This window comes from Corticium candelabrum, chromosome 20 (genome assembly GCF_963422355.1).
Source record: "Corticium candelabrum chromosome 20, ooCorCand1.1, whole genome shotgun sequence".
Classification (NCBI taxonomy): domain Eukaryota; kingdom Metazoa; phylum Porifera; class Homoscleromorpha; order Homosclerophorida; family Plakinidae; genus Corticium; species Corticium candelabrum.
The window spans coordinates 1643316-1655815 of record NC_085104.1 but is presented as its reverse complement, the minus strand read 5'-3'; the positions used below and the strand labels follow the sequence as shown (position 1 = coordinate 1655815).

The 12500-nt window shown below is 44.7% G+C and overlaps 1 protein-coding gene across 1 annotated transcript in view; it reads left to right on the top strand.

Moving 5' to 3' along the window:
• Positions 1-12500, top strand: part of LOC134196117 (sperm-associated antigen 1-like) — a 23600-nt gene that overhangs the window by 8269 nt on the left and 2831 nt on the right. Inside the window, exons 9-17 of the mRNA XM_062665196.1 lie at positions 440-546; positions 3361-4012; positions 4425-4599; positions 5066-5146; positions 5789-6050; positions 8440-8547; positions 9614-9817; positions 10842-11279; positions 11677-11814. Coding sequence (XP_062521180.1) covers positions 440-546; positions 3361-4012; positions 4425-4599; positions 5066-5146; positions 5789-6050; positions 8440-8547; positions 9614-9817; positions 10842-11279; positions 11677-11814 — 2165 coding nt within the window. The remainder of the gene's footprint in view (positions 1-439; positions 547-3360; positions 4013-4424; positions 4600-5065; positions 5147-5788; positions 6051-8439; positions 8548-9613; positions 9818-10841; positions 11280-11676; positions 11815-12500) is intronic.

Sequence of the window (12500 nt, the reverse complement as noted above, 5' to 3'; positions counted from 1 at the left end):
TGGCTTGTGCTTGTGTGTGTGTCTGTGTCTATCTGTTTGTTCATCCGTCTGTGTGTGTTTGTGTGTGCGTGCACGTCTGTCTGTTTGGTGTGTGTGTGTGTATCTGTCTGTCTGTCTGTCTGTCTGTCCGTCTGTCCGTGTGTCTGTCCGTCCGTCCGTGTGTCTGTCCGTCCGTCCGTGTGTCTGTCCGTCCGTCCGTGTGTCTGTCCGTCCGTCCGTGTGTCTGTGTGTGTGTGTAGTGTGTGTGTGTGTGTGTGTGTGTGTGTGTGTGTGTGTGTGTGTCTGTCTGTGTGTGTGTGTGTGTGTGTGTGTGTGTGTGTGTGTGTCTGTTTAGTGTTTAGTGTGTGTCTGTTTAGTGTTTAGTGTGTGTGTGTGTGTGTGTGTGTGTGTGTGTTGGTTGATTTATTAGTCGGTTGTAATGTCACTTGAAATCTTACAGCTTTCTTACGACGAGGAGTCGCAAAACAAAATCAACATTTATACCACGAAGCCGAAAGTGATTTCCTACGAGTTCTAGAATTGGAACCAAACAACTCACGAGGAAAGGTAACAAGCAACCTACATCATTACATGTGTGTACACATTCACGTATGCGTCGTAAGGCCACACCCAAAAAATTCCATGCTTCAGGTCGCCACCTCATAGATATCTATGGTTGGTAAAAAAAATTTCATAAAATAAGTTGTCTACATAAGGCCACAAGAAAATTAGTTGTTTGACAGGAGCGCGCGCACCGATTTTCGGCTCCGCACGGATTTATTTTTTATTTTTTATTTTGTACGCATGCGCAAATATTTGTAGTCTAAAGAACTGAATGACAGATTTCTGCTCTATTCAGGTATGTGTATCATTTTGATACGGTGTATTTGTGATAGATTTTCTCCTACTTAGCATCTCCGGTAAACATCCGGGCTTTGTCCGGGTTCTTTATAGCGCGCATCGTGTCAGCATGAGCTTGTCAAAGAGAGTCTGCTGTTGTGGAGGCTCTTTCCTGTTGTCCGTTAGTGTAGTTTTCGGTGTTTCTACGGTTTTTCCTAGTCGGTTTGTTCGGTTCTGTTCACAGTCAAAGTTAGATGGTTTGTTCGTCGGGCTAGCTTCTCCTTTGTCTGAATGTGTGTCTAGTGATTGTACTGATCTTCAAGAGGAGGAAGAGATGTTGAGGAGGACTAGATTACAAGTAGATGACTTTTAATAGTTCTTGTCTAGTGTTTTAATAATAATATTTAAAATATTTAATAAATCATCTGTGCACCATTGTAATTTATGTCAATAATAAAATATAAAAATTAAATTCGCACACGAATTTTTGAGCGAAAGTTCCTGTCAAACAACTATTTTTTCTTGTGGCCTAAAGCATGTTGAAATGACTAATTTTTACCAGTAAAATGTGCCATACTGGCATAGTAAAACTACAGCGAGTTCCAACGAGTTCCAAGACAGAAAGACTGTGATGCATGCCGCATCAACAGAGTCAGAGTAGAGTTCACTTCAGGGGCTGACGCACAACAGCTGGCTTGCAAGTGCAGTTGACACACACCGAAAGGACAACTTTGTACTTCTTCAGGTATTCTTGGCTGGGTGCTGCATCTGGACTATTTTACCGCAATGACAACAAACAAGAGGCAGTTGAAGACGAGGCGACAAGCATAATAAGCGATTCTTACAAAAGCTGTTGGAAAGTTCTTTCCGTGGCGTTTGACACACGTGTCAAGAACTGTGGCGCAAGAACAACCCTGATATAGATATAGCAGAGATTCCTGGATATTACAGAAATTCTCGGATGTAGGCTAGTCGTAGGCGTAACACTGTCAGGTGTCTCTAAGTCGCCAAAATTAGCGACAAAGACGTCAATTTTAGGCGACAGACGTCAAGAACTCTGAAGTTACTCAGACTACCTCACCTTCTGGTGACAGGCGCCTGTCGCCAGTAGACTCCTGACTGCAGTAGTAGTCTTGGTGTAGTTAGACCTGCTGAGAGCAGTCTGGTCACGCCAGCAAAATATAATCCAGTACACCTAATAGTTATTTGGCCCAATGGACTTTTAGTGCGGGAGGTACTAATTGACGGACATGTTGCGTGCTATTGTTTTATCCGTCCAGAGGCCATGAAGTTTCTATTCAAATCTTGCACGTGTGCTGTGCTAAGATTAAGGTGTTGACATGTGCATGCTGTACAGCAGTTGAGCTAAATTAGTGAATGTGAGGTTTCAGTACATTAGCCCATCATCTCTAGAAAATGAACTTTGTATTGGAATGTCATATGGAAGTAATGCATGGTCGTTGGTCGTGAAGAGAGATCTGTTTATAAGTTTCCTTTGTGAACTTTCTGTGGGTATTAAAAGATATCCAAACAAGAGTGATCACGTGACCTCAGCAAAGCTTGGATTAGTACTTGTGTGTGTGTGTGTGTGTGGGTGGGTGGGTGGGTGGGTGGGTGGGTGTGGTGCGATGCGATAGCTCAGTTGGGTAAAGGGTCATCTTATGGAGTGATTACATCCGGGACCTTGCAGGGTTGCAAGTTCAAGTCACAGTGATGGCGAGCTATGGCATAATTTCCTTGGACAAGAAACTTACACACAATTGCTTCTCTCGACTCAGGAGTATAAATGAGTACCTGGTCATTGACTGGGGTGGCAAAAGCCCCTGACTGCAAGAAAGTCCATCAGCCACTGGGGTTCGGGTGGGACTTCGGGTGCCCACATCACAGTTGGCATTGCAGTCGGTGCTCCTGCGAGCACCTGGCCAGGCTCCAGGAGATTGCTTAGCACAGCCCGTAGCTTTTACTTTGTGCACAGGAACCCGGCTGGGGGCATTACCGTTTAATTGCAGCTCCTTATCCATTTGCCATTGTGTGTGTGTGTGTGTGTGTGTGCACGTGTGTGTGTGTGTGTGTGTGTGTGTGTGTGTGTGTGTGTGTGTGTGTGTGTGTGTGTTAGTAGATTTTAGTACTCTTTAGCCAGTTGGTGTCAATGTCATTTCTGTCACCAGAACATGCCAATTCTTGTACAACAGTCCCAAAACCTTCTACACCCTGTGACCGGAAGACGCAGCACACGAAAACATCATCATTGTTAGGCGTTTTGAAAGACTTGTAGCGTATATTTCAACTTCTTCGTTGCTTTAGTTTGCTTGAAATTTGATTCTATCCGTGAACAGTGCTCATACGTAGTATGATTAGTGCATGCTAAGGCAGCCTGATAACAAAAAGTATTTGCAATTGGAAAAAAATCGAATTGGTTGCCGAACCAAACACGAAGTTTTTGGAGTGCGGACTAACATGATTGTATGTTCCTTGTCATTTGATCACTCAACAGACAACTGATTGTGTTTCCAATCAATAAATCGTATGTTTATGTTGCAGAAATTGCTGTCCGAGGTGAGAGCGAAACAACCGACTGAGAAAGCACAAACACACACTCAAGACCAACAACAACAGCAAAATGTGGAGACACAAAAGCCGAAAGGCAGACAGTTGAAAATTGTCGAGGTTGGCAGCAGCGAGGACGAGGACGAGAAAGATGAAGAGACGAAACAATCACAAGAAACCTACAGCGATGACCGAAAGCACGACACAACGATGTCACACAAGGACGACGAGACATCCGAAAGGCTTCTTGACGCATCAAGAGACGCATTAGACGATGCAACAGACAAGTACGAGCGTGAGTTGATTAAAACTGGAAGCACAACAGAAAGCATCAACGAGGAAGGAAGCGAGCAAGTTGATATCAATCAGAATCGAACTGACGAGCTTGCAGCCAGTGAGCAGACGGATGGGAGCAGCACGAGTAAAGCCACACATGAAGAGCAGAGGGACGATGAATACGAAGAGTTGCCACCTTTGGAGGACGACAATTCAGATGAGACATTAGTTGTCCCACCCGTCGTGTCGCCTGTGCCTCTTCCTGAGGTTGTGTTGCGGTTGAAGGACGAAGGGGTTAAGTTGTATAGAGGCGGTGATTTTACGCAAGCGCTTGAGAGGTTTAGTGGTGCAATGGATGCAATGGAAGATGGTGAGGTGTAGGGTGGTGATGAATGGTTGCCTGTCTGTTTGTCTGTCTGTGTGTTTGTTTACCTGTCTGTCTGTTTGTCTGTCTTAGTCTATCCATCCGTTTATCCATCTGTTTGTCTGTTTGTCTGCCTGTTTGTCTGTCTGTTTGTCTGTCTGTCTGTTTGTCTACCTACCTGTGTGTCTGTCTGTCTGTCTGTTTGTCAATGTCTGTTTGTCTGTCTGTTTGTCTACTCGTCTGTCTACCTGTCTATCTGTTTGTCTGTCTGTCTGTTTGTCTACCTACCTGTCTGTCTGTCTGCCTGTCAATGTCTGTCTGTTTGTTTGTTTGTCTGTCTGTTCATCCATTCGTTCGTCACACTTGTGTCGTTTCTTGATCCACTGACAATATCTCAGCTATCTATTTGTCTCACTAGTTCGCGAGTTTCATAAAGACGCATACGCTGCTCTCTGCAGCAATCGAGCAGCGTGTCGCTTTCGACAAGGCGAGTGTCGGGCTTGCATCAGCGACTGTGATGAAGGACTTAACTACAATTCTTGTAGTTCTAAACTGTACACAAGGAAAGCGACTGCATTGGAAAGTCTTGAAAAGTAGGCACTTGTAATGGCTTGTGTGTGTGTGTGTGTGTGTGTGTGTGTGTGTGTGTGTGTATGTGTGTGTGTGTGTGTCACTGTGTGTGTGTGTGTCACTGTGTGTGTCACTGTGTGTGTGTGTGTGTGTGTGTGTCACTGTGTGTGTGTGTGTGTGTGTGTGTGTGTGTGTGTGTGTGTGTGTGTGTGTGTGTGTGTCACTGTGTGTGTGTGTGTGTGTCACTGTGTGTGTGTGTGTGTACGTGTGTCACTGTCATTGTGTGTGTGTGTGTGTGTGTGCACGTGTGTGTGTGTGTGTGTGTGTGTGTGTGTCATTGTGTGTGTGTGTGTGTGTGTGTGTGTGTGTGTGTGTGTGTGTGTGTGTGTGTGTGTGTGTGTGTGTGAACAGACAGACAGACAGATCAACACATGCGTGGAGTACATGTTTATTTGATTAACTAGGAAAGTCATTTTGCTGCCTGTGTAGATATCCGGCCGCATACGTCAACTTCAGGGCAGCACTGGCAATAGACTCAAACTTAACTAAAGCGCAGGAGGCTTGTACAAGGCAAGTAGATCAGATCACTTGTGTGTGTGTGTGTGTGTGTGTGTGTGTGTGTGTGTGTGTGTGTGTGTGTTTGGTGTGTGTGCGTGCATGCACGTGTGTCCACACATGTCTATCTGTCTGTCTGCTTGTCTGTCTGTTTGTCTGTTTGTCTGTCCATTTGTCAATCCACCTGTCTGTCTGTCTGTTTGTTTGTCCATTTTTCTGTTTATGTCTGTTTGTCTGTCTATTTGTTTGTCTGTCTGTCTGTCTGTTTGTCTGTTCATTTGTCTATCCACCTGTCTGTCTGTTTGTTGTCCATTTTTCTGTTTATGTCTGTTTGTCTGTCTATTTTTGTCTGTCTGGTTGTCTGTCTGTCTGTCTGTCTGTTTTGTTTGTTTGTCTGTCCATTTTTCTGTCTCTGGTTGTCTGTCCATTTGTCTTTCCACCTGTCTTTCTGTTTGTCTGTTTGTCTGTCCAGTTGTCTTTGCATTTGTGTCTGTCTCTGTCTCTCTGTCTGTCTCTCTGTCTGTCTGTTTGTCTGTTTGTGTGTCCATCTGTGTGTTGTCTGTCTGCATGTCTATTGTTTTGTTTGCCTACTATTTCATTTGCTTATCGATCTGTATTGTTACGTTTGTGTGTCTCGTTACCTGATCTTATTTCTAGACTGGGACGTTTGTTACTGAATGACCAAGGTACACAGTGGCGGCAAAAGCTACCACCTCAACCTCAGCCTACACAGCATGTAACACAGTTAACTCAGACAGCAGGCAATGCATCAGCAGCGACAGATGTCACACTGAGAGAGTCAAATGTGGGTAAGACGGGAGATAATGTGTCAGGAGGTACAACACGGTTGGACAGCGGGTCATCACCACGTAGCAATTTTGATGACATGAAGAGCAAAGGAAATCAATTAGTAAAAGCGGTAGGTGACGATTTGTGTTTACTAATGTAGTAAGAGATATCGCCCTCCAATACAATAGTCTAGTGTATTGTGAGATGCATCCCTCCAATACAATAGCCTAGTGTATTGTGAGATGCATCCCTCCAATACAATAGTCTCATTTATTGTGAGATGCATCCCTTCCAATACCAGTCTACCAAACAACCATAGAATTTATGTTTGAACAGGTCCCGTATACTCATACAGTGCGACCCGTATAACAGAGCTAGATCTCTCGAGTTCAATCACACACACATATTCCTATCATGGCAGAGCTTTGCCCTACATTGTAGCTCCAGTCGAACAGTAGCCCTCAGTATCTGACCGGCACATGGGCCCCAGTGCCCCAGTTGTTGTGACTGCCTCTTATGCCGCAACTCAAGAAGGGGACTCATACAAGACTTCCTCACAGAAGTATTGCAACGTGTAAGTGCAAATACTCCGTACCAACTGCTTCCAGAGATACCAAGGGTTCTGCGCTAGAGGAATTCAACCAGTCACACAAACATGGATGTCGACGGTACGTACGTACGTACGGCCTAGACTAGGTACATACATCCGTTACTGTGCTTGAATATTTCTAAGACATGTACAGTATGCGCAAATCGCTATTGCAACAAACTAGTACAATACGCAATTGTAATTACAGCATGCAGATGCCCATAGCATAGGAGAGATATTGATCTGTGTGAGACTGCCAGTTAGCACCCAGTGACAACAAGAGGCACTTCTTGACCATTGTGGCTTTACCTACATCCACAGAGAGAGAGATCTGAGAACACTGCTAGTAGGGATGAGTCAAATTATTTTTTCAGACATTTTGAACCATCTTCCTACACAACTTTAGTTAAATAAGAGTTACTATTTTCAAGTAACGTAGCAATACATTTAATTACGTAATTACTATTGTGTTACACGCTGTATGCCACAATACTGTACACATGCATGTACTGCTTTGAAGTCACCATTAGTGTATTGTACGTGTATTACTGCAGTGTACACATTACGCGGCTAAACATCTTCAAGTTAGAGCCTCTACACGTATGTTACACATATTGTCCACTAATTCGTGAAAACATATGCAATATCTAGATGGCGCGTAGCAGCACCGCCCTGACACCACAAGTCACACCCAAATCTGGCTGCCATCTGTCGTGAGTCCTTCTCGATAGCCTTGATACGGTGGTAGTTTGCATGGTGCTGGCGGGACCTGACGGCTTAGGGAAGTGCACGCGCGACCGAAGCAACTCTTCTACTCTACGTTCATGCAGATAAAGAGACGAAAATCAGTTGGGCAAAATGTAGGGAGCAAAAGAATGTCGCTTACTTTGACCGCTCCTAACAAAGTACGTATTATTAGCCCACGAAAACTCATACCCAGCAAGCCCCAATGCAACCAATTTCTCCTCAAAATGTATGTGCTAACGACAGTCTTGGACGTGCTTTACAACAAATGCCAATAACACTCACCTTGTACGACTACATCGTGAGTCAAAATGATCGGAAACCGCCATAATTATCATCACTTTGACCTCGTCCTGCACCTCCAAACAAGAGAAGATTCCACCTTGACAAGAAGTTCTGAAGAAAGCAATAGTGCAGGCACATCCAAGAACCAAGTAGGTTGGATTCGCTCCGCTCTATATGTTGGGCGAAATACAAATAGTCGAAGCTACCGGCAGACGAAAGTCATAGTTGACCGTTTTGCTCGGCTTCCTGCAAGTGTATCTAGATCTCTCTAAGGTTGGAAAGCAAGCAAAAAAACAGAGAATAGATCAGTTGTCAACGCTGCCTTGTAAGACGAGCTGAGGTCAAAAACTTACTAGACTGTGCACGGATGATTCGAAGTTGTCATGCAAGCTATTGATATGCCCTACAGATGTTCAGATTATCCGGGACATCTCGCGAACTTCCCGGTTGTTGGGTAGACTGATACAATAGCCTAGTGTATTGTGAGATGCATCCCTCCAATACAATAGTCTAGTATATTGTGAGATGCATCCTTCCAATACAATAGTCTCGTGTATTGTGAGATGCATCTTTCCAATACAATAGTCTAGTGTATTATGAGATGCATTCCTCCAATACAATAGTCTAGTATATTGTGAGATGCATCCTTCCAATACAATAGTCTCGTGTATTGTGAGATGCATCTTTCCAATACAATAGTCTCGTGTATTGTGAGATGCATCCCTCCAATACAATAGTCTAGTGTATTGTGAGATGCATTCCTCCAATACAGTAGTCTAGTGTATTGTGAGATGCATCCCTCCAATACAATAGTCTAGTGTATTGTGAGATGCATCCCTCCAATACGATAGTCTAGTATTGTGAGATTTTCTGTCATTTACAAACTACTGTATGTTGACAGGGCAAGTTTTTTGAGGCTGCAAAGTGCTACACACGTTGCATTGAAATCGACAACACACAAACAAGCAGCTTCACAAATCGTGCATTATGTCATCTGAGACTAGAGAAGGTGAGCCATACACATTGGAAAACAGATAAGTTGGCAGACATAATTTAATTATCACCATCTTGCTAAAGACTATAGGACATGTCTAGTCATTAATTAATAAAGGCCTGTCCACACTGGCAACTGGTCGCGATCTGATCGCGATAAATCCAATCCACATCACGAGGTGGTTATCGGATTGCGATCGGTTGAATCCAATTAGAATAGTAGGCGTTACCTTCACGTACGCTACGCGTGTAGTCGGAACATCTAGCACTCCTCACTCGTCGCTGCAAAGAAGCCACACGTACACATCAGTCATCAGTCACGTGATATCGAAAATGAGGCGGAGGTAGCGTTTTCAAAGTGCAGTGTGGACGCTCGCTATCCAGATCGGATCATGATCAGCAGGATCGCGATTCGATTGCGATCCATTCTGGTCTAGTGCGGACAGGCCTTAAGTGTGTTTGTTGATGTATGTATTTTGGCAGACAGACGGACAGAGAGACAGACAAACATGTAGACAGACAAACATGTAGACAGGCAAACATATAGACAGGCAAACACGTAGACAGGCAAACACGTAGACAGACAAACATGGAGACAGGCAAACATGGAGACAGGCAAACATGGAGACAGACAAACACATACAGACAAACATGTAGACAGACAAACATGTAGACAGACAAACATGTAGACAGGCAAACATATAGACAGGCAAACACGTAGACAGACAAACATGGAGACAGGCAAACATGGAGACAGGCAAACATGGAGACAGACAAACACATACAGACAAACATGTAGACAGGCAAACATGTAGACAGACAAACATGTAGACAGACAAACATGTAGACAGACAGACACATAGACGGGCAAACACGTAGACAGACAAACATGTAGACAGACATGAGCGGACATATGGACAGACAGACAGACAGACTCAAACATTCAAACAGAAAAATTGACAATTACACAAACAGATGGACAAACATTAGACAGATAGGCACACCAACACAACACAATTAATAATTGAATTGAGTTGGTACAATTGCTTGGGGTAATGAGACCCAGCGTTGTGTATTTCTAGTATCAACTGGCAGTTCAAGACTGTGACAAGGCGCTACAGTTGGATGTAAATTGTGTCAAAGCGATGTATCGACGTGCACAAGGGAAGTCGAAGCTGCAAGAGTTTCGTAATGCGGCGCACGATCTCACAAATTTGTTGAAGATCGAGCCTGACAACGAGGCTGCTACGAAGGAATTGGAACGAGTGAAGCAACAGTGGAGAGAGGTGTGCATGTGTGTGTGGGTGGGTGTGTTTGGGTGTCTGGGTGTCTGGGTGTGTGCCTATGTCTGGGTGGGTGGGTGGGTGGGTGTCCATGTGTGTGTATGTTCATGTGTGTGTGTCTGTCTGTCTGTCTGTGTGCCTGTGTGTGTGTGTGCATGTGTGTGTGTGTGTGTGTCTGTCTGTCTGTCTGTTTATCTGTTTGTCTGTCTGTGCCTGTGTGTGTGTGTGTGTGTGTGTGTGTGTGTGTGTGTGTGTGTGTGTGTGTGTGTGTGTGTGTGTGTGTGTGTGTCCCCCTATGTGTCTGTCTGTTTGTCTGTCTGTCTGTCTGTCTGTGCCTGTGTGTGTGTGTGTGTGTGTGTGTGTGTGTGTGTGTGTGTGTGTGTGTGTGTGTGTGTCTCCCTGTGTGTCTGTCTGTTTGTCTGTCTGTGCGTGTGTGTCTGTCTGTTTGTCTGTCTGTCTGTCTGTCTGTCTGTCTGTGTGTGTGTGTGTGTGTGTCCCTGTGTGTCTGTCTGTTTGTCTGTCTGTGCGTGTGTGTGTGTGTGTGTGTGTGTGTGTGTGTGTGTGTGTGTGTGTGTGTGTGGAAGTTTAAGTCACAGTGATGGCGAGCTATGGCATAATTTCCTTAAGCAAGAAACTAACACACAATTGCTTCTCGCAACTCAGGAGTATAAATGAGTACCTGGTCATTGACCGGGGTACTAAGCGGCCATCGGCTGTGACATGACATCAGCCACTGGGGTCCTGGTGAGACTTCGGGTGCTCACACCACAGTTGGCTTCACAATTCGGTGCTCCTGCGAGTGCCTGGCCCGGCTCCAGGAGTTTTGCTAGCGCAGGCCCAGAGTTCCCTGAGTAGTGCACAGGCCCAGCTTAAAAGCTGGGGGCGTGACCTCTGAGAGGCAGTTCCTGACATTTAGGATTTTTTAAGTGTGTCTGTCTGTCTGTCTGTGTGTCTGTGTGTTGTGTGTGTGTCTGTATGTGTGTATGTTTGTCATCACTGCTGCAATTTCACTCATTTGTATTTTTAGCAATTGGAAAAACAGAAGCAACAAGCACAAGACCAAAAACCACACGAGCAGAAATCAGCACAGACGCAGAGAGCACAAGAGCCAGAGACAGGTAAACGAAAATCCAACAGAAAACAACAACAGCAGAAACAATCAAAACAGTCAAAATCTCGTAAAACAAAGAAAAATCGAGGAGACAGTCCGTCGTCGTCTCAGAATCTCTCCACACCTCTGATGCACAACACAGAGAAAGAATTGAGACTTCATGACTTGCCCAAGGCTCAGGTGGTTGATCCACCTTGCAAGGAGTTTGCAAATAAAGAAGGAGTAACGGGTGGTGATGGGGAAGGGGAGGAAGGTGGTGTCGCTGCTGATGTTACTGATGGTGATGTGAAACCGATGGAGCCGATGGAACCGAAGAGAACGAGAGTTGTGATACGGGAAGTTGGGAGTGATTATGTGAGTTGGTTTGTTAGCAATTGGTTTATGGATTTTTGGATGATGTGAATGAATGTGTGTGTGTGTGTCTGTCTGTCTGTCTGTCTGTCTGTCTGTCTGTCTGTCTGTCTGTCTGTCTGTTTGTATGTCTGTCAGTTTATTTGTCTGTTTGTTTGTCAGTCTGTCTGTCTGCATGTTTGTCTGGCTGGCTGGTTGCTGGCTGTTGGTCTGTCTGTTTGTCTGTCTGTCGGTTTGTCTGTCGATCTGTCTGCCTGCATGTCTGTTTGTCTGTCTGCCTGCATGTCTGTTTGTCTGTCTGACTGGCTGTCTGTTTGCCCGTTTGTCCATTCGTCTTTTTGTCTGTCTGTCTGTTTATATGTTTGTCCACAATCAGTTCATCTCATCTCATGTTTTCTAGGAGAGTTCTGATGATAACAAAAATCAGACAAAACCGGCCAATGAACAATCATCAGAAACTGTAAACAGCGAATCTCCTTCAGATAAAACTCGACCAACAGAAGAAGAACCATTCATTCCTCTGAAACAACTGGACAAGGTAACACCCAACTACTTCACTCTTTGTGCCAAAATAAGCATCCAAGAGTGACTTACTTAAAGGTACACTCCGTCGTTTAGCGCTACGCCCACGCAAACTTGATTGCATAGCTACGCAATCAAGATAGAAGGTTGGTCTGAACTACAGGCAAAGCTGGATATGAGAGCGCTAGATATTAGCAGCAAATAGCCTGAAAACAGAGCACATACGATAGTCACGTGAGAAACATTCCGTCAACGTGCGCTAACGCTAGAAGCCTCCTGCCATCAAAATGCTAGAAGACACTCACGAGACGTTGAGGAAATGTGATGAAACGGGCATGGATGCACATGCAAGGCTGAAGGGACCAACTGCACTGCGTTTGTGCGCTTGCACTTATCACATGACCTAATTCTTGCTTACCACGTGATCATTGTATTCTCTCTGTTTTACACTGATATGTAGCGCTCGCATATTCAAACGTGATTTTGTGTAAAACATAATCTATTTGGTGCCTTGAACTTGAAACGGAAAGATGACGAGTTGGTTTGCGCGCGACCCGAACTCTGCTTCAACAACGAGATTGCAAAATTGCTCCGTCGTTTTCCTTATTTGTAACGGTGACTACGCTCTGATATCCAGCTTTGTCTGTAGTTTAGCCCAACCTTCCAACTTGATTGCGTAGACGATGCAATCAAGTTTGCGGG